This window comes from Bos taurus, chromosome 14 (assembly GCF_002263795.3).
Source record: "Bos taurus isolate L1 Dominette 01449 registration number 42190680 breed Hereford chromosome 14, ARS-UCD2.0, whole genome shotgun sequence".
NCBI classification, from domain to species: Eukaryota; Metazoa; Chordata; class Mammalia; order Artiodactyla; family Bovidae; genus Bos; species Bos taurus.
Window position 1 is genome coordinate 74,750,518 of NC_037341.1, and position 22,141 is coordinate 74,772,658.

A 22,141-nucleotide genomic window follows, 5' to 3' on the forward strand; every position below is an offset into this window, starting at 1 on the left:
CAATATTGTGGTGGTTTTCCCCATACATTGACATGAATCAGCCACAGGTACACATGTGTCCCCTCCATCCTTAACCCCCCAGCCACCTCCCTCACACCCCATCGCTCTGGGTTGTCCCAGAGCACAAACTTTGGGTGCCTTGCTTCCTGCATGGAACTTGTACTGGCCATCTGTTCTGCATATGGTAATGTACATGTTTCAATGTGAATCTCTCAAATCACGCCACCCTCGCCTTCTCCCAAAAGTCTGTCCTTCACATCTGTGTCTCCTTTGCCGCCCTGCATGTAGGACCACCGTATATGGCATGTTTTTCTTACGGCTGTTTTCATTTTTACTTCCAACTGCAATATTTTTCATCTACAGTGCTTGTGTGTCTAAATGTTCCTCATTTTCAAACACGTCTGTCACATCCTTTTCTTTATTGTGTTTGAGTCTGAGTCCCCTGGGAAGCCAACACTAAGATAAACTCAAAGGGAGGGAGGTAAACCTGTTAAAGGTATGAGGGAGTAGACAGAACTGGCAGAGTCTTGGCAAACCCAAAAAGGAGCTCCAAGCAAAACTTGCCCACTGGAGAGGTCCTCGTAGGGCAAAAATGGCCAGAATTTAGTACCTGCTTTAGTACTAAATCATTGCCTGGAAGCTGCCAAACAGAGCATTACTGATCAAAGGCACTCAGCTGACTGCTTGGCCCAACTGTCAGATCCAAAGTTATTCAGCTGAATGGCCAGTTCTTTCTTCAAGGCAGGCCTAGGCTACGTACCTCACCCTCTGCTGCATTTGCTTAAGTGTGCAAAATTCTCTGACTACTTGATAATAAATGCTGGTAACACATGGCCTCCAGCATTTATAAACATTTCTTGAATAACCTACCTATAAACAATATAGAAATTACAACTTAATGCAAATAATTAGGCACTGATATCAATCAGTAATCATTGATTATTGGCATTATTTGAGTGAGTAGAAAGCAAATTTGTTCAGCAAAACATTGTGTTATATAATAAGAAGTACCATTTATTGGGTGATACGAGTGTGGATATATTATATATTTGATCTATCATTGTTTCCAGAACTCTGAATGAGAGATATCAGTATTTTATGTATAAACTGGGAAAGGAAGGCTCAGATTTAGTGACTTGCCCAAGATCTCACAGCTAATAATTGGTAGAACAAGCATCCCTTGGTTCTATCTGATTTCAAAGCTACTGAATGTTTCACTAAGTCACAGTGAAAGTGTATTAGTCATGCAGAGTCTAATAAAGAATATATTATTTATGATAATTTAAAAAGTATAGTGTTCTCAAAGAGTATATCACTGTTGAACAGTAATCAGCCAAATAAGCATAATTGTTGGGTAATCCAAGTACAGGCTTATTTATATGAAGAAAAGCCAGCCAATATGAAATGTATGCTCTAATCTTTTCTGTTAAAGTGTTGGGAGCCATGTTAGACATTACTGACAAAATGGAGGCACAGCCTCAACCCCCTCTCCTCATCCCACAGACACGGTCCCTGGATGAAGGAGTTAGGTTTCGTGATTCTGACTTGTTCTTTCCTTTCTTTGGTTGAGTTGGCTGGAAAGAATATTAAGGTGCTTATTGTTCTTGAGAGAAGCATGAGAAAGCACGAAGCCTTCTGCAGTTGTGCCCAGAAAATAATCTATAAAGTAATCATTGACATTTGTTCAAGGATTTTTAAAAAGAATGTCCCAGGATGAGCACATAGGCCGCAGCTTGAGGCCATGGGACGGATTGTTATCTGAGACCTGTTTGTGAGGGAAATATTTATGGCAAAAGAAGTTACTGAGTTTAGGGTTTAGGAATAATTAAGAATAGCTAGAAACCTTTTTAGGAGATAGTGATCTTAAGATGCTAGGGGCAAACAGGATTTAGAAAGATAAGAAATAAACAGGAATGTAGCATGAGTTACAATGTAATCACAAGTTAAGTATAGGACACATAAGAGGAAGTAGATAATAGATAGTAAAGCCGATTCTGAGAGAATCGCTGAAACAGGAACTCTGTAGGGCAACAATGATTTCTGGAGACAATAAATCTGGGTGGGGAAAACTAAAAATGTCAAACCTCTGACCTAATGCTTTTGTCAAAATATAAAAGAAAACCTGAAGCTTGAAATAAACATGTAGTCCCTTACTTTGAGTCAGAGGCTACATCATACCCTGCCGACACCACTCACCCCTTCAGGCTGATTCCCTGGGTCCTGGAGCTGGACTTCGGCATTAAAGGTTGCAAATCATATGGTCTCTATCATAGTTACTAAATGCTGTCATTGTAGGGTAAAAGAAGATCAGATAGTTTGTCAATGAATTAGTGTTTCTGTGTTTAGATAACATTTTATTTACAAAAAGGGACTGCATCAGGTGGCTCTAGTGTACTGACCACTTTTGTAATAGAAGATACAAACTATAAATACAGAAAGACAGTTTTTAGACTCTGAAGAGACAAAAATACAATTCTTTTAAAAATTAATAATTTAAAAAGTGTATCTAATTACTGAGGATACAGTGAGCAAGGCATGAGTACAATACAGTGGATTAATTAATAAACACTTCCAAAAATAAATGCAGAGTGATTCATTGATAAAGGGGGAAGGAAGCGTGAAATCATCAGGAGTTCTGAAAGCCAGACAGAGTGTAAACATATTCTGTTTTGAAAGTCAATTTGCATTAGTAAATTAAGCACTGAATTAAGAGACATGGATTGTAGTACAAATCTATTAGCGACTGGTTGTGTGATTTTAAGCAGAGCACTTTTTGACTTATAAATGTATTAGGCTGAATTCTCAACCGTTTCTTTTGACCCAGTGCATGTGAAGAATATAGTGCCCACCTCTCATTAACAGGGGCTTACACAGTTAAAGGGTGTTAGGAAAGCAGGTAGGAGTTTCAGCCTCCTGAGTTGGCACTGACCTTCTAATAAAAATCTTTTAAAGTAATTAGACATTATGCTTTTCCTTGTAGGAACAAGCATATGATTTAAAAGTGCATTATGGTGTTATTTGCATAGTGTTTGTTTCTTGTGTGAGTCCCTCAGCTCCAAAGAAGCAAGAGCCTAGCATATTTCCTATATTTTTGTATCTGCACCTCCTAGTCCAATAACTGGCGATAATAGGCTTTTAACAAGCAGACATTGGCTGGATGGACAGATGCATGGATGGATGTATGAATGGATGGATGGACCGACCACTGCGTGAATCTCATTGAAAAATTATTGGAATAGGTGTTCTGTAAAGTATATGCAGGCTCCAAACATTCTTTGAGGTTATTCATTTTATTTATAAAGCTTCTCTGTCTTTAATTCAGACTTGTTGATATTTTCCTCTGTATCCTGCCAAGTACAATGTCAGTAAGGACCAGTTTTTTCCACTTGCTCCAGAAATCACCCTCACATGAAATCCAGTAAATGCCTTCTTTTTGCCAAACAGGCAATATTTTCCTACAGAACCAGACCATCTGGTTCTAAGGTAGTTTAAAAATCCACTTCTCTGTTTAAAAAAAAAAACAAAATAGTTGAATATGAATCTCTCCTACTTACTCAAAATCTGAAAAATAGGAACAAAGTCATTTCAATTTTGTTCAAATCTTGCCTCATCAAGATACAAAAGAAATCATACAATTGTATTTCCTTAATAAGCACTTGGAAAATTAAATGTTTAACTCACACTGGATAACACGTAAGCTGCATCTCTGCGAACATTTTCTTGTGCTGCAATCATCAGGACAGCTGGATGTCCTTGAGCCTAGCAGCATCGCCAGAAGGCCTGGAAAGAGTGTGAAGAGGTTTCGTGGAAAGCACAGAGGTTAGGGACAGCTAAAGGAAGTGCTCTAAAGCGTCCTAGAGTGCTTCTGCTGGGAAGAAAAGACAACCCTCAGAGCCCAGCTGCCAAACCTTTCACTCTGTGTAGCTCTCATGGGAGGCATTGAAACCATATACTCTTTGCTAATTAAAGGTGAGATGAAAGGATTGGATTCCTTAAGTCACTGAGGTAAGGAACAGGATTTTCATTCTCTTTCTTCCATTATTGTAAGGCTTTCTATTTTATATGCCATAGACTAAAATATAGAACAAATTGGAAAACAGCTCTGTGGATTTCCTGTCTCACTAACTCTGGCAAGGAAGTGACCTGGGCCTTTGGGATGTGTTTTTTTGTTTGTTTGTTTTTGTTTCTTTTAAATAAAGCATTCAGATTAAACAATGGCTCAGAAGAGGTATATATGTTTATGATTGTATTTTCCAACAAACAGTTAAATATAATCATTTAAATAGTCCTCCAACATAGTACTGGGTCATGCTTTAAAGTTTCTCAGACTGTCTGATAGTTATAAAGTTAATTTTTCTTATTCTCTCAGCAAGACTCAAGACTAAAGCCCAAGATATTATTTATGTAATCATTATTATCCCTTTATGTAAGACTTTAGATATTGTATACAGTTATTTATATAATATTAAATATAATTATTTCAATCAATAACCATTTATTAAGCACCTACTACTTTTCGGGCATTATATTCAAGGTGCGGCAGGAAAATGGTATTGGATAGCCCACATTGCCGGCAGATGCTTTATTGTCTGTGCCACAAGGGAAGCCCTACCTTCTGCTGAGTGGTAAAGGCTCCCAATATACCCTGGATCATATTGACAAGAATACAGGCATGGGTGGCTATGCTGCTCTCTTCTCATTTGCCTAAGTCATATTTCCATAACTGTTCAGAGTTTTAGCTGACCCTAGAATTGGAGTGGTGATATAGAGGGAGGCTATGGAGAACAGTAAGACCCACCTTAGAGCTTGTGAAAAGACAGTTGACTTTAAGTACCTGTATCAAGGATGATCTGCAAGGGGAAGACTCAAGGAAGAATTATGAAATCAGAGCAGCTACAGGTAACGACCCAATAGATAGAAAAGACTATGAACAGGGAGGTTTCAGATGTGAGCCACTAACGAGTCTGTCATCTATTGAAATAGAGAAAACAAGAAGAAACCGAATCTTCTGATGAGTTCAAATTTGAGCATGTAGGTCAACTTTGTATCAACTTTGTAGAAAATCTGAGTGGGTGACTACATATACTTTTAGCTTTCAAAACATATTTGGACTAGAGAAAGCCATTAGTGACCACTATCTTCTTTGGATTCTTGGGTTCTTTGACTTTAGCCTTCCTTGTCTTCTCTACTTCCTTCCTATTTGCCTGCTCTTCCCTTTTCCCTTATGTGATCTCTTTGGGGGTTATGTGTTTCTAGAAGGCCAGTCCTGGTTACTCGTCATTCTCTCTCTCTATTCCATCATATTATCTCATGAACCATAAATTAATAAATGTCATATTCATGCTTGTGACTTAAAATCTATTAGTTCCAAACACATATCCAATTGCCTACTTGACTTCTTCATTTAAATATCTAAATGATCTCTCAAACTTTTGACTTGAACCTCCAACAACCCATCCACGCCAGTCATCTTTGTCTATTTATGCAGCTATTATTCTCTCATTTACAAAGCCAGAACTTCAGGATTTTTCTCCATGCAGTCTTTTCTTTATTTCACACAGCCAACCCATCAGCAATGCCTATCAATTCTGTCTCTGTAATATATCATGATTCCTTTCCATCTCTACTGATGCAATCTTAATCCATACTACTAATAAAAATATTTTTAATTGAACTATTCACTGGCTTCCAATTTCACTTAGAAATGTTCTAGTTATTTAACAGGATTTTTCTCTTTCAAACTATCTTCAGTGGGTTGGCTCTTTTCAGTTATACAAGTCCCAATTCACCTGTCACTCAAATAAAGAGATCTTTCTTATCTCCAGTACAAATAAGCCCCAGTCTACCCCAGCATTGCGATATTATTGGTTTTCTTTTGTATTTTATAGCACTTTTCTTTTTGGAATTATCTTTATTCTCTTGCTTACTTACAGTCAGTTTTCTTTATACTCATTCACTGTGATCTAATCTCCATGAGTGGAGATGTTGTTTTTCTTGTTCACTCTCATAGTAGCACTGAAAATCTATATGATGGGCTTGGATCTTAGCTTGCGTGAACTGGTAAGCCATCAAAGTGATTAAGTTAACAAAGAGGTATGATCTGCTTCCTATTCTCAAAAGATAACTTTGGTCTTTTGTTGAAAATGGATCTTAGAAGAATGAAAATGAGCTCTATCAAGGATCTGCTGCCAGGATTAAGGAGTTGAGTCATTCATCAAGTTAGCACACATGCCAGGTATGCCAAAGATCGTCTTTTGAAAATAGGAAATGGGTCACATCCCTTTGTTAATTTAATCTCTTTGGTGGCTTACCAGTGCACTCAGACTAAGATCCAAGCACATCATATAGGTTTGAGTGCTACTCTCTTCTTGCTTATTACATTCCATGCATGTTCTTTCAGTTTTTGTTTTTTTTTTAATCGTATATAACTCTTTTTGGAATGCTCTTCTCAGTATTCTTTGCATAGGTATCATCTTCTCTTTCTTTAAAGTTTGGCTTAAGTGTTATTTCTTTAGAGATACTTTCCTAATCTCCTTACTTGAAATAAGTTCCCTCTATTTTTCTTTTTCTCAGCCCCTGAGGTGTTTCCTTCATAGCATTTATTAGTTTTTCAAGTACTGCAATTACATTTTTCTGTTCTTAATTTTCATCTGTCAAATTCACTTGAAGGTAGGATGATAATAGTTTGTCTTGTTCTATTTAGTATCCTTAATTTCTAACAAGATACTTGGGACACTGAAAGTACTCAGAAAAGCTGTTTTGATTTAAAATGATGGCAAATGGTAGCTGAAGCTCTTGATAAATGTGATAAGTCTGTTTACAAACTAGAGACTCCTAACTAGCCAGAAGATATGCTTTTTTGGTTGTTTTAGACCAGTACTGTTTTTTGTGTTTTTTTTTTAAGAGTCCCTTAGGTATAACATGAATGCTAGTTTATTATAGTCCTCATCTAGAATAGTATTGAAATATGTTACAAGGAAGGCCTTTCAGCTATTAGAAAGGACACAAGATACTTTGTCAGATATTAAGATATTGTTTTACTTCGCCAGATATTAACCTCAAGAGGAGTCAGTGAGTCAAAAAGTTGCTTGATTATAGAAAGATCCAAAGGCCCAGGGGACGAGGACTTGGGCAGAGGAGGGTGGACTGCCTTTAAGGCAGTAGACGCTTGCTGACTTTGTGGCTGTGTCTCAGAATATTTGCATACCACTGTCTCTCCACTTCCGTCCTCTCTACCCTGGCCACAGCGTTTGTGACACCACTCTGCCCCTCTGCTGCGTGAAATAAGAAGCGAAGGTGCAGAGAACAGAAGCATAGGACATGCCAACCTTCAAGGACTGAATAAAGTAAATGAAGACCAGAGAGGGAGCAGGTAGAGAAGAAAGAGAAGGAACAACAGCAAAACGGTTTTCCAGAAGCTCAGGGAGGAACGTTCCTTAAGGGGCCAACTGTGTCAACAGATAGGGGTGGAAAACTGTAGGAATTGGTGCCTTCATGACAAAAAGCATCAGTAGCAATACGTATTAAATCAGCTTTTAGTGGAAAGAGAAATTGTTGCAAACAACTTCAGTGCATACCAAAGAGGGGAGTGTTTACACAGTCCGCCAAGGGTGGACGGCATGAGGAAGTGCGTTGTCTGCAGATAATTTCAAAACAGCAATAAAGCTGACTGCAATTCATCTTTTTTTTAGTATTGCCATACTCTGACAATTCTGAGCAAGATGAGGATTAAAATTTTGCTCCCTTCAGTCACAACTCTTAAAGAGAAGGATAGTGTAACAGCTAAAAAAGGGCATCGGGTCAAAGGAGGATGACTTTATAGGACTAGAGAGACTTGTGAATGCTTATATAATAAAAGGAGAGGACCAGCCTAGAGGAAGTGTTTTAACAGAGTAGAGGTTGTAATCAGTACGGCGATCTGAGGTCATACAGAATGCCCAAGACACAGGAATGATTTTAGCCTTGAATGAAAATAAGGCTAGAGGAAAACATTCTCGACCTCTAATTCAAAACTGTTCCCATATGCCAAATTGTAGATCTTTTTTATTTCTTAAATTAATTCACAAATTCTGATTACATTATTAAATAGTTTTTCATTATGTCCACTTTTGAAAATAGCATTGATGTTTCAAAAATGGCATCAGTATTCCAGATGTGACTGCTGCTAAGTTATTTCATGTGAAAGAATTTTAAATGCATTGTGTTAATAGATATATTATAATTTCTGACATTAAATTAGTATATTCTGCATTTGCACTTATTTCATACAGGTAACAAATATTGGGTGTTCAAGGACACGACTCTTCAACCTGGTTACCCACATGACTTGATTACTCTTGGAAGCGGAATTCCCCCTCATGGTATTGATTCAGCCATTTGGTGGGAGGACGTTGGGAAAACCTATTTCTTCAAGGGGGACAGGTCAGTACACACTTCACATGAGGAAAACAGTTAACTGATGTTTAGAGAAGTCAGTATTTCTAGTCTATAACAGAAATGTACATTTGATGAAAGAATCTGTGTGGATGTAAACACAAGAATTAATAGAATTGAAAATCTCTTAAACATATTTTAAAATAATATTGAAGATAAATCTTCCTTTTATATTCCTAAATAATATGGCTTTATGATGAATGTATATATGTAGTATATATTCTTTCTCTTATCCATAATCATAGCATGCCTATAAAGCTGAATAGGCAGTATATATTTATCCTTGGAATTCATTTTATATAATTTTACTTACTTTACTTAAAAGTGCTTTTAAACAGGTCTTTTTTTTTTTGCTTTTATATTTAAAGTTAAATTTTTATACTTTGCACACAGTTAATTCTGAACATTTTCAAATACCTTCAGTTTTGTCATGAGTTCCATTTCTTAAGACATTGTTCTTTAGGTACCAGCAGATAGGTGCTATGAACTAACCAAACTATCACCGGACTAAAAACTTTGAAGCTTGAAGTATAATGTCTCTTGTTATGTTCTGTCCCATCTTTTACTTTTATAACATTACTAACAGGGTTTGTAGATCTTGAAGTGAATAGTTAGTATCTTCACGTACAGCAGCCCTAGGCATGCTAGTTTTACCCCTGGCCACTTGTTGACAGATATTACATATAAAATCAAAGTTGAAGGCTAAAATTTTATTATTTTAAATTAGCAACTGGTTAAAAATAAAGATGAAAAGTCAAATTTTTGTTGCACTATTACTAATTGGATCAAAATGTGACATTAAGTATATCGTTTTACAAGTAGTTAAAGCACAGGCAACTCACAAACACACATTAAAAACAACAGGTTTTAATGACCAACAAGTTAGTATTGAATTTGCCTGAATGTAACCCTATAAAATGTCTCCAACTACTTGAGAAAAGTAAGGATATAAACCTTGTTTATTTTTCACTTTGTAATGTTTGATAGCAAGTGGTTTGAAACATGGAGCTTTATGTGTGAACAAAAAGATTCTATCATTTGCATTCATGGATAAAAATGTATAGCTTTACATTTATTTGTTAAGAACTTTTTATGCATTAAATTTGCATATATTTCTATAGCAAAATATTCATAGATTTTAATTCACTATGAAGAATCTAAAGTTTTGTTAGGTGTTTCTTACTAAATCAATCACAAGTTCATCAAAAAAACTCTATCATAGTAGAAGATATTACTTACCACAACTAGTACATGACTTTCAGCAAGATATAAATGTGGTTAGAGTATGAAAAGAGAAGAATGAAAAAATTGATTGCCATAGCATGGTGACTGCTAATGGAAATAAATCAGTGGACTTACAAATACTCTTTAAATTAATGACCCTCAAAGCTGTTAGAGATTAATTCTTCAGCTGGTTTTAATTGCTTGTTGAATTTTGTTGGGTCCCCCCACCTCCCCCAGAAAGGGGTAGAAACAAAAGGCTGAGAAGAGACCCTGGAGAAATTAACTTCTACAGGACAGAGCATGAAAGCTTAGCTTTCGTATTACAGTTTTAATGAGCATTTCAGAGATAATAATTAAAGCTGCTGTTTTATTATCAGTTAGCCTCACTTACAAAAATGTTTCCATTCTAAAAACTTAGTACTTCTTCAAAAAATTGTTTAGAAATTAAATGTTGGCTGTCTCAAGTCAGTGAAATCAATGAAGGTTAGATACCAAATGTATAATAAAGATTATAGTAAATGAGAAAAGGAGTTTTAGTTAATTTATGTCCTACTTGACGAACTGCATGGCCAAATATATAAAACATATAGAAATACTTTGATTTTAAGTTCTGCTCAAGTAACTGCTTTTATAGATTTTAAAAATATTTAAAACAAGATCCCAATTAATCTTCATGTGTGTGATTTTATGAGTTCATTTGTCATAGATGTTTTATAAGAATACTATTTGATATTCGTATATTTAATTCCAAAGTCACAACATTTATTCATATATTCTTTCTAGATTAAAAGTAGATGGAAAGACATTAAACTAACTCAAACGTAAAAAGCAATCTGGTTGTCACTTTTATATGAAAATTCAGTGTATTTCTTCCTTATAAACATTATTCATTTACAATACTTATCAACTTTAACATTTTATGTATTTCCCATGTATATTTTTAGAGAAAATTTATTGAAAATTCCTTTATCCTTACTTATTACTTCCTCTTATTGACATTCTTCTGTTTAAAAAAAACATATTAACAGACTTCTATTTATCTAAGTATAAGATCAGAAAAGAATTTTAGAGCTAACCTAGTCTAGGTGTAAAAACCTCAATTGCTTTAAGTGAAAGTCCTTTAGTCGTGTCCGACTCTTTGTGACCCCATGGACTATACAGGCTATGGAATCCTCCAGGCCAGAATACTGGAGTGGGGAGCCTTTCCCTTCTCCAGGGGCTCTTTCCAACCCAGGGATCGAATCCCACATTGCAGGCAGATTCTTTAGCAGCTGAGCACCTGGGAAGCCCCAGTTGATTTAAGGGGTCAGACAAATAATGTATAGGAGTAATATATAAGGCAGTAGGGAGTGATGGATACTGTGGTGAGCTGCAAACCACACATATCTAGAAGAGCATTGAAAATCAGAAAAAATTCTATAATCTGCTAGACAAACAAAGCTCACCTTTAAATTAGCTTTGGTCTAAACACTGCCATGTGTCAGCCCTGTGTCTTATTCACTTCCTACCAAAGTCTGGACGGCCTCAGTTGCGTTCCATGGGCATGCATCCTTCTATACCTGACTAACTGTGGTAACAGGATAAATATGAGGCAGCCCATTCCATTCTCAATAGCTCTAATTCCTGCTTCCTTAAGATTTCTGTATTTGTTTTGGCATATCTCTCACTCATTTATTTAACACATGTTTTGAGCACATACTATTGATGTGTGCTGGGTAATAAAGATATAGTAGGAGAAAAGATGACAAGGCTTCTGCCCCTAATGTCCTTAGACTCTATCAGGGATATTGCTGTAAAGAGAGAAGAAAAAAATGACCTTGATATTTTAACATTGAGAAACACTCCAAAGAAATAAAAACAGGTGCTGATGTGATACTCATGGGTGGTAAAGAGGGGGTGGAGCTTAGTGTGTAAGTCAAGAAAGGCCTAAAGATGCCCTAATGCAGGGACTCAAGAGGGGAGAAATTTCAGTCACATGAAATCATTCAGGCCAGTGTAGTGTAGGCACATGAAGCAGTGGTGCAAAAGCAAATGTTAGAATGTTCAAATCAGAAAAAAACATTGTTGCGAGAGCATAGGGAGTCTGTGGTTGAAGAAGTCCCATAGGTAGGTAAGAACCAGATGATGAGACATTTTAAGCACAATGGAAAGGCGTAGGAGGGTTCTCAGCAGGAAAGTACATGTTCTGATGTGTATTCAAAATCATCACTGTGACTTCTGTATGACTGGTGGGTTTCAAATGTGGGCACGAGGGAGTTACTTAGGCTGTTGAGGTAGTACAGGTTGACACAAGAGTGACAGTGTAGATGGAGCCAAGAGTACAGTGTATGTTTTTATGTACTCATAGCAGGCTGGTCTTAAGGCTTGGATTTTAGAGGTGAGAAGGACAAATAAATAACATCTAGATTTGTCACCGGAATTGAATAGATTGTGCCATTTCTGAAGATAGAACATATAAGAGAAGGGATATTGGGGAAGGGGGATCTAGAGTTTGAAATGCTCACTTTTGGTAAGTAGATACCTGTTTACTCACAATTGGAGAAATCAAGGAGGTAGTTGGATGCCTGAGTTCTCAAGGAAAGGTGGGTTGGAGGCCCAGATATGAGAGGAATTGACATATAAATTGCATTGCATGTGGGGGCCCACATGAAATCTCCTAAGTGCAGAAGTGTAGGTGAAATGATGGTTCTTTAAACAGATCTATAAATTCAGATTAAAATGTCCACGTTCACTGTTTCACATACAGCGTGGAGCTCAGTCCTTCAGACTCCTACTTGCCCTTTTCTTAATATACTATAAGTTGATACTTGGATACATTTTGATCTTCATAACATTTAGCTCTAAAATGCTGTCATCCTAAATCATCTCTTAGCATCTTCTCACAAATATATCCAAGACTCCATTGCTATACTTCATTCTAGGGTGAACCATTGAGGATTTTAAGACATTTTCAAAGAAGACAAAATTTAGATCTATTTTGGTTTGTTTTATTATTATTACCACCAATAGCCAAAAAAAAAAAAATCTATTTCTTGTAGCTTAAGTTATGTGTTTATGAAGTATTTCCTTTTTGTGTTTTTAAAATTATCCAGCAGAGTACAAATTGCTATTTTTGATTATTTTCCATTTTTAATAATGCTTCTGAAGAAAGAAATTTTGTATGATTATTTGGGTGTGAAAAAAAGTGGCCCTTGGTTTTGTGATAACAGAGGGAAAGACGTCCTGGCTCTGAAGTAAAAAGAAAAAAAATTAGACAAAGTGAATGAAGAAATGACCAGGTCATGTGAAATCAAACTTTTTGTTCAGTTTGAGTTCAGTATCCAGAAACATTAAAGTATATCATTTCAGAATGTTCTATACTATTTATTTGTTCACACAGAAGGAATTTAAGAGATTACTGTATTTTATTACATGGACAACTGTTTTCTCTTATGATTATGACTGATACTCAGTCTGAAAATGATGAGTAAATCCCATTTCTATTCATGATTTATTTTAGAAGATCAATTTACAATGTGTTTCTCAAAGAATCAGCAATTTAAAGTCATAATTCTACTGCAAAGATTGTAGATATGTTAGGAGAAAAGGCTATACCATTTATTTACAATAGCTTTCCCAAACTTTTCCATTATAATGTCTAAATTTTAAACCCCTCCAATTTATTTACATCATGTTCCATCTGAATACATTAATAGTCTTCTGAATGAAGCTGTAAGTTTATTTTTCAGGAGAAAAAAATCAGCAGATTGAACTTTTTTGTTCATGTTAAAATATGTTACATATGTTGGAAATTAAAATGTGAACTTCAGAAGCCTCAGCTTTTTTATAAAGTAGCTGAATGTAATATCTTTATATAATCATATAATGGACTGAGTAATATTATGGTTGAATATAGTTAGATGATTTTAATCACATTTAAGTTTACTGAGTATGTATCAAAGCTGACACAGCAGATAACCTGAGGATCCAAGCTACCTATGAGTTTTTTAAAAACTGTGAAATGAAATTATAGTTTTGCATTATCAGCTAGCAAAAAGAGGGGAAAATCGCTTTTATCCTAACAAATTCATACCAAGATTATGTTCCTCTGAAGGAGTACAAAGAAATCCACGTTCCATTAATATTTTCTTGAACTGTGAGCTCTGTAAAGTTTATGTTGCATATCAGTGCTCAAAAATGGTAGGTAAAGATGTCTATGAGTGAATAGAGTGAGGGATGAAGGAAAATTATATGGACACAATGAGCATTATGAATTTCAGTGAGGGCCCCAGGAGGGTAAGATGGCATGGAGATTAATATAAGAACGCTATGTCAAGGGAAACACTAGCAGTAGTGGGGTAGAAAATTGTACTAAACTATGAGTCAAAAAGCATTTGAGTTTCACTCTGTGACATTCAAGAACAGCAAATATGGGCGAAACACCCCAAGACACATATTAATCAAATTAACAAAGATCAAACACAAAGAACAAATATTAAAAGCAGCAAGGGAAAAACAACAAATAACACACAAGGGAATTCCCATAAGGATAACAGCTGATCTTTCAATAGAAACTCTTCAAGCCAGGAGGGAATGGCAAGACATACTTAAAATGATGAAAGAAAATAACCTACAGCCCAGATTATTGTACCCAGCAAGGATCTCATTCAAGTATGAAGGAGAAATCAAAAGCTTCTCAGACAAGCAAAAGCTGAGAGAATTCTGCACCACCAAACCAGCTCTCCAACAAATACTAAAGGATATTCTCTAGACAGGAAACACAAAAATGGTGTATAAATTCAAACCCCTAACAATAAAGTAAATGGCAACGGGATCATACTTACCAATAATTACCTTAAACGTAAATGGGTTGAATGCCCCAACCAAAAGACAAAGACTGGCTGAATGGATACAAAAACAAGACCCCTACATATGTTGTCTACAGGAGACCCACCTCAAAACAGGGGACACATACAGACTGAAAGTGAAGGGCTGGAAAAAGATTTTCCATGCAAATAGGGATCAAAAGAAAGCAGGAGTAGCAATACTCACATCAGACAAAATAGACTTTAAAACAAAGGCTGTGAAAAGAGACAAAGAAGGTCACTACATAATGATCAAAGGATCAATCCAAGAAGAAGATATAACAATTATAAATATATATGCACCCAACACGGGAGCACCGCAGTATGTAAGACAAATGCTAACAAGTATGAAAGGAGAAATTAACAATAACACAATAATAGTGGGAGACTTTAATACCCCACTCACACCTATGGATAGATCAACTAAACAGAAAATTAACAAGGAAACACAAACGTTAAACGATACAATAGACCAGTTAGACCTAATTGATATCTATAGGACATTTCATCCCAAAACAATGAATTTCACCTTTTTCTCAAGCGCACATGGAACCTTCTCCAGGATAGATCACATCCTGGGCCATAAAGCTAGCCTTGGTAAATTCAAAAAAATAGAAATCATTCCAAGCATCTTTTCTGACCACAATGCAGTAAGATTAGATCTCAATTACAGGAGAAAAACTATTAAAAATTCCAACATATGGAGGCTGAACAACACGCTGCTGAATAACCAACAAATCACAGAAGAAATCAAAAAAGAAATCAAAATTTGCATAGAAACGAATGAAAATGAAAACACAACAACCCAAAACCTGTGGGACACAGTAAAAGCAGTCCTAAGGAGAAAGTTCATAGCAATACAGGCACACCTCAAGAAACAAGAAAAAAGTCAAATAAATAACCTAACAAAAAAAAAAAGAGAAAAGCAAATATGATTAAGACATTACCTTTGAATAATACGATGCCCAATGCTTTGTTATTGACTAAATTGAGTGACCATATATACTAAATCTATGGTTAGGACATCAGCATAAGCACATTTTAATCTGTAATATAAAATATTGGTGAGGGGTTTTGGTGAAATAAGATTAAAATTATGTATATCTACAAAATGCTTCATGAACAGGTCCTGTAACATGAACATTGTTGTAACTAAACCTTGGAGAATAAACATGGTTTCTGAGTATGCAGGAATCTTCCTTAAATCATGTATGGAATGTGGTCCCATTGTCAACTAGAATGTAAAATTGTTCCTTGGTTAGGCAAATTTTAAAATTTGCTTTAAGTTATGGTTTATGCTAACTAAAAATTTCACTTATTGAAAGTTACATCATTGTTTAATCTATCATTGAGGGAAAAAACTGCCAAGTATACTTTGACATAGCATTGAGATGGAGACATAACACAGATGCAAAATGTGCAAATATATGCACCTTAGAATCTGTGAAATAAGGCATTTGATGATTTCTCTGCAAAAACGTTTCTTTATGGTCAACTCAGGAACTAGTTAGTATATACGACTATTGTAAATATCATTGAAATATTTCCTTGAGAGAAAAGATCTGGATATTTTGAGCGCAATCTCAACCTCCTTAAACATGCTCTATTCATCATAGTGTGGTCTGTGATGACATATTCAAAAACAACTTAAATCTGGTGTTTCCATGGGAAACAAATGTGAATGAAAGTGCACTTTAGCTTTGGTAGAACTTTGCACTCCCTACTGGTCTTCTTCAATAAGATAGGCTCGGCTACCATGATTTCAGCTCAGTGTTTCTCCCTGAAGCCTTTCCTGATCTCTCTATCAGATCTGCCCTCGTCTTCTATGTGATAAGAATCTGTGACAAACACCTGCATCATGTGTTCCCCTTTTTGGATAAAATCTGCCTTGTGAATTACTTATTGGGATATATCCTGAAACAATCTGTTTCTACTTTCTCTGTGAACAGGGAAGGTGGCGGTAGTGCTAATATTCCGCATGTTACTTTTCTAAGGTATCTAGGAATCTGTAGCAAAACATTCTTTACAAGAGCCCACAGGCCAATAGATAAAGGATTCTCCATAGACCTGAAACAGGAGCATGTCCAGAAAAGACTGGATTTTTTTTTTCTTTTTCTGGTTTGAACCAAATATCTAATCTCAATATAAATGCATTTTGTGTTACTCCACAAATCTTTTGGCGTAACGCTACCTTTAGCACATACTAAGACATGTCTAGTGATGGTAGCGGAGGGAGAAAATGTTATCAAACATATTTGGTATGTGTAGAGGAAAGAGTAGACACTTTTGAAATCAAACAGAATTGGTTAGAAATCTACATATCATTCATTGTCCTCCAAGAATTCTCCTCTCAAATGGGGTCAATGACAACTCTTTCATGGGTTTATTGTGATTAAATAATTTAATGCACAGAGCATTATATGCCTGCTCTAAAATAGTCAATATCACTGTGAACTCCCAATGGTTTCACTCCAGTTTCGTCAATCCTTTTGAATCTATAGATACAAAATATTTGACTCTTAGAACAGATATAAAATAAGGAGGAATCCAAAGTAGAGATGTTCAGAGTTTGTTCCTTCAATGTCTAGCAGGTCTGTGAAAATGGCCCAGCGACCACCCTGTGCAGGGATTAGAGTCTGAGAGTTCTGACTCTTGGAAGCTTTGCTTTTATCTGCTTATCTGTCTACACACCAAGGACTCTAGTCGAGACTTGCCCTGAAGTCTATATTCATGTACCCATTGCCTCATCAACAACTCTGCTTTGCTAACAGGCATCTGAATTTAGCACACCTAAAACCAAACTCATGATTCCTCAAACCACCCTCACTTACCTTTCCATGCTTCCTATCTCACTGAATGGCAATATTGTTCCTCCGGATGTTCAGGTCCCAAATTCTGGAGTCATGCTCAGCTTTGTTACCTCACATCCTGCATTCATTGCATTCATAAGTACTCGGGGCTTTTCCTTCCAAGCAATCTCCCAACCCCTTGAATTATTATCAGCTCTCCAGCATACTCTGCGGCTCCAGGATTACTGAAATGACGTCACACCTGGTATCCCTGCTGCTTCTTTTCAGTCTGTTTCACTCGCCGCTGCAGTGTGTTCCTTTCAGAAATAAGCCCTATCTTAAAGCTCCTCTGCTGACAGTCTACATTGGCTTCGCATCTCTCTTAGAGGAAAACCACAGGTTTTGCCAGAGCGTAAGGATGACTTAGCAGAGCAGCAGCAGCAAGGGTCTATCTAATCAGAGATGCCTGCTCCCACTCTGAGCTCATCTCCCCTTTGCTAAGTCAATTCCAGACAGTCCAGCCTCACTGGACGCTCAAGCACTCCAGGCTTGTGCCTGCCACGGGAACTTTTGATAACCAGTTACCCTATCTGGAGTGGTGTACTCTCCAAAACTACACGTGTTGCTTCTTACTTCTTTCTGCAGTCCGCTCAAAATATCAGCTTTTCAGAGAGGACCTCTCAATCTAGTGATTTTAAATGGCTGATACATATCCCTAGGTAACTTGTTCTGCTTTATGTTCTTAAATAGATCTTCCCAGCTCTTTTGATACTACGCATTTATTGATAAATTGTATTTTTTTCCTGTAATCCCTACATATCCTAAAATATAAGCTAAGAACTGAGGCATGTCTGTTGGGTTAAGGTTGTATCTCTAGCACCTACAATAATGCTAGAAACATAGTAGGTGTTCAATAAGTATTTGTTAAATAAATGAGTGGGTAAATGAATCAAAATTATGCTTATTTCAAAAGAAGTATTCTGCTGTCTTAGTTTTAAAAATCATGAATATCTCTGATTTCTACACTGGTTGGTGATACCCTTTTGAATTGTAATGATGCTTAGCTAGTGTTTTAAAATTAGTTTTAGCGGACCATAAATATACACTAACATACCCATTTTTAACATATTCAGGAAAGGAAACAATAATTTATGTCCACTGTCTTTGCATGATTTGAATCCATTCTCTAACTCACTAACAGGGATACAAGTAGTATACAGAAGGGATTTAGTGGATGTTATTATGTGTATACATAATTGTCTTTCCTGTGCATCTGTTGTTGTTGTTGATTTATCCTTTTTAGGTATTGGAGATATAGTGAAGAAATGAAAACCATGGATCCTGGCTATCCCAAACCAATCACAGTCTGGAAAGGTATCCCTGAATCTCCTCAGGGAGCCTTTGTTCACAAAGAAAATGGTATGCAACACTTGTATTATGTATTTCATGAGTTTGCTGAGTAAATGAATAATTTATCCTACTCATTCACTGTGTTAAAAGATTAGAAAGTGCCCTACTAGGGCTATATCATATTTATATAAACTTTCCTTCATAACTTTGTATTTAATATAATGCTCAAGATGTTCTTCAGCCTCAACCTATTTTAGTTTATTTAAAAAAGTATTTTTAAAAACTGAAGAGTTTTTAATACCATTGAAGTAACCTCACCTATTTTCTGCTAAAATTCATGTAGAGATAATAATAACAGGCATATGTGGGACAGGAAGTGATCACAAGAAATGTTTTAAATGTGGGCCGAGTCACAAAGACATCTAGTAATACAGCATGTTGAGGATTATAATTTTTCCTGTGTACCTTTAGATATTTGAGACTCCTATATCTGTTGGTTGAGTTTCGAACATTTCTCTCCTCATTCAAAGATTAGTATGAATGAGCTGTAATAATAATTCAAAATAAAATTATTCATAATATTCCAAGAAAAGGAAAGTGACATGAAACTGAAATATAGAGGGGGAAAAAAAGCATATCTTATCAAATGATTTATAATAGGAACAAGAAAAAAATACATTATGTGGGTACTAAAGAGCATGAAAATTCTATAACATATACGTAATGATAACCAAATAAACATCACTTGCAAGAGCAAAATTAAATGCATCTAGGGGGAGGAGAAACCACAAAAATTTAAGGAAGAATCAGGGGGGTATAAAAAAAAATCAGTGCCATCCACTGAAAACAATGACTGACCATCAACAAATTGCCAGAGTGTAAATAAGCTTCCCACTGAACGCACACTTGAAGGAACTGAAACCCAGGATGATACCAATCGGAAAAGTCCAACGCAAACTGTGTTTTGATCCTCATTATATGTCATTTATACCACATTCTGTGTAATCATATCCCACAAGTGAAATTCTATAGGCAGAGGCTATCAGAAAGAACCTTGAAGCCTGACTGCAGCACTGACTGGCACTGCGGTGTTTTGAGTATTCTATCGGGTCAGAGAATCAAAGGACCAAGTTAAATATAGCCTGTATGTGACAAAAGCAAAAATCACAGGAGAGGACACATTGAGGTAACACATGTTTGTTTAAGATGAAAAGGAAATCATTAAGAAATAAAGGAAGTCACAATGCTACCAAAATGGAGGCTGCAAAATCCTATCAATAACATGGCAAAAAAAAAAAAATGTTTGACAAACTATGCAAATGCAAAGGACAAAGAAGTGAAAAGATTTGAAAGATGATCACACGGAAGGCAGGAAACTGAGATCATGCCCCCCAAATTATAGCTGTCACCAGGAATCTAGTAGAGAAAGGAGACTTCTTGAGGTTAAAGAGGGTTGTTTCAGACCAGATAAAACTGACTTCAGCTAACATTTACAGAATACCTAGCACTGCTCTAGTCTGCCCTCGATAAAAGTCATCACACACTACACAGAAATACATGCAAAGAAAATTATACCAAGATCTTAGCAGTGGTTAAGTATAACAAGTTTGATAATAGTTTCTAAGATTTCTTCCCTTTATTAATATTCTAAAATTAGTATAACTTTTATAATTAAGATAACTTTAATAATCATTTCAAAAGATTGAAAAAGTATGCATAATCTTAACTCCTAGCATATTAACTGTTTTTATTTCCCCTTTCTCTATTCACAAGGCCACTAAAAACTGAGATTTGATACAGGTTTCCTGGAAATAAACCATAATTGTCTAAAAATAACAAATATTCTTGCTGAATCTTGCCCCATGGTTCTTCACATTCTTGTCCATCTGAAAATAATATTTGTTTAAAATAAATGGTTTCTTTACATTCAGAGTTTCATGTTTTCTTTCCACATAGCAAAGAATAACTTTGTAAAATAGTGGCAAAAAAACAAAGCATGTTGGAAAAAATCAGTGCTTCCAAATGACAAAAACTACAGATGAAACTTCAACACATCTATGTCTTCTGTACCTTACCGAGTCCAGCCCTTCCTTTAAGATCCTTAAACACTGAGCTCATTTTTGAACTTTTAGGAGTGCTTGTATATTCTTTTTGGTACACTCACCCTTGCACTCAAAATCTCATATTACAGGCATCCATTTATATGCCCATTTGTTATCACCTCTAGAGTAAATTCTTCAAGTGCAGTTGCACAGTAACCATTCAATAAGTGTTGTTGAAATTAACTTGACCCCTTTTAGTACTCTACACATTCATCCCATAAAGTGAAGGAAATCTCCTATTTGTTTGAAACTCTTGTTCTGGAGGGTAGCAATATTAATCAGTCTGGAAGGCCGTAGTCTAGAGAGTTTACCAATAGCAAATTCTCCAATTTCAATTCTCTACTCAGATCTCATGCTTGTGTTTTTAACCTTGAACTCAAATTTTACACAACTTCTTCCCTATGTTTCTTATTGAAGAGAGCAAGCTCAAATTATTGAGTAAGCACATTTATATTTATATTTAGACTCAAAGTAATTCCCTATAAGGGTAACATGTACTTGACAGTCATAAAATCAGAGGTGACACAGTAATGAAATGTTTTCTCTAATTCTTCATCCTTCCACCAAGGTAGGAATTTCTTCCTAGGAATCATCTCCTCATCATAATTTTCAAAGAAAAAAAAATCCCCCAAAGCTTAATCTTGAGCTATAGATTTTTGAAGTATATTTTCATATTAAGGTGGAATATGCTTTCCTATAATACCAATACCTATCGATATTAATTCTGCCACCTTGACCAATGAAATGTGAATATGTGCTGCTGTTTACTGAGTTCCCACCATCTATCAGCTGTGCTACATAAATTTGTTATCTAACTTAATTGTCCAACACAAACACCTCCTTGCATCATTTATAATTACTTATTAAATGAGAAAACCAACATCAGCTAGTTTAAGTACTTACTCGTGATCATGAAATTGATAATATATGTCTAAGGGTTGAAACTAGAACATTCTAGCCTCACTGAATTGCTCTAATACACTCTTTCCAAAGAGGAAAAGCTAAATCATCTTCTCCTATGTTTTATCATTAAGGTAATTGACACTCTGCCATGTCAGGCTAAATTTTTCACTTTGTCATATTGGACATACCTTAGACTTTCTCAGAATGTAGCTTCCTAAGCCATCAGCATCCCAATTTTCACCTGTAACTATTCTTAGTTTAACAATTTTCTTATTTTCCACTTTATTTTTAGCCCACCCCTGAAAATAGCTACAGTAATCCAAAGGATACTTGACTTATGTAAAATATAGTGAAATTATTTCTTGCTTTTGACAGTGTTTTAAGCAGTGGCATGATTTTTTTCATCATATACTAAAATTATAGTGAATAATCACTGCAATTACCCACCTTCAAATCTCTAATTGCTGTCAAGCCCCACCTCCTAGGTATTCTATAT

At 35.8% G+C, this 22,141-nt stretch overlaps 1 protein-coding gene across 1 annotated transcript in view; it reads left to right on the forward strand.

The window, feature by feature from the left end:
• Positions 1–22,141, forward strand: part of MMP16 (matrix metallopeptidase 16) — a 395,011-nt gene that overhangs the window by 368,560 nt on the left and 4,310 nt on the right. Inside the window, exons 8-9 of the mRNA NM_001192622.1 lie at positions 8,271–8,421; positions 18,594–18,709. Coding sequence (NP_001179551.1) covers positions 8,271–8,421; positions 18,594–18,709 — 267 coding nt within the window. The remainder of the gene's footprint in view (positions 1–8,270; positions 8,422–18,593; positions 18,710–22,141) is intronic.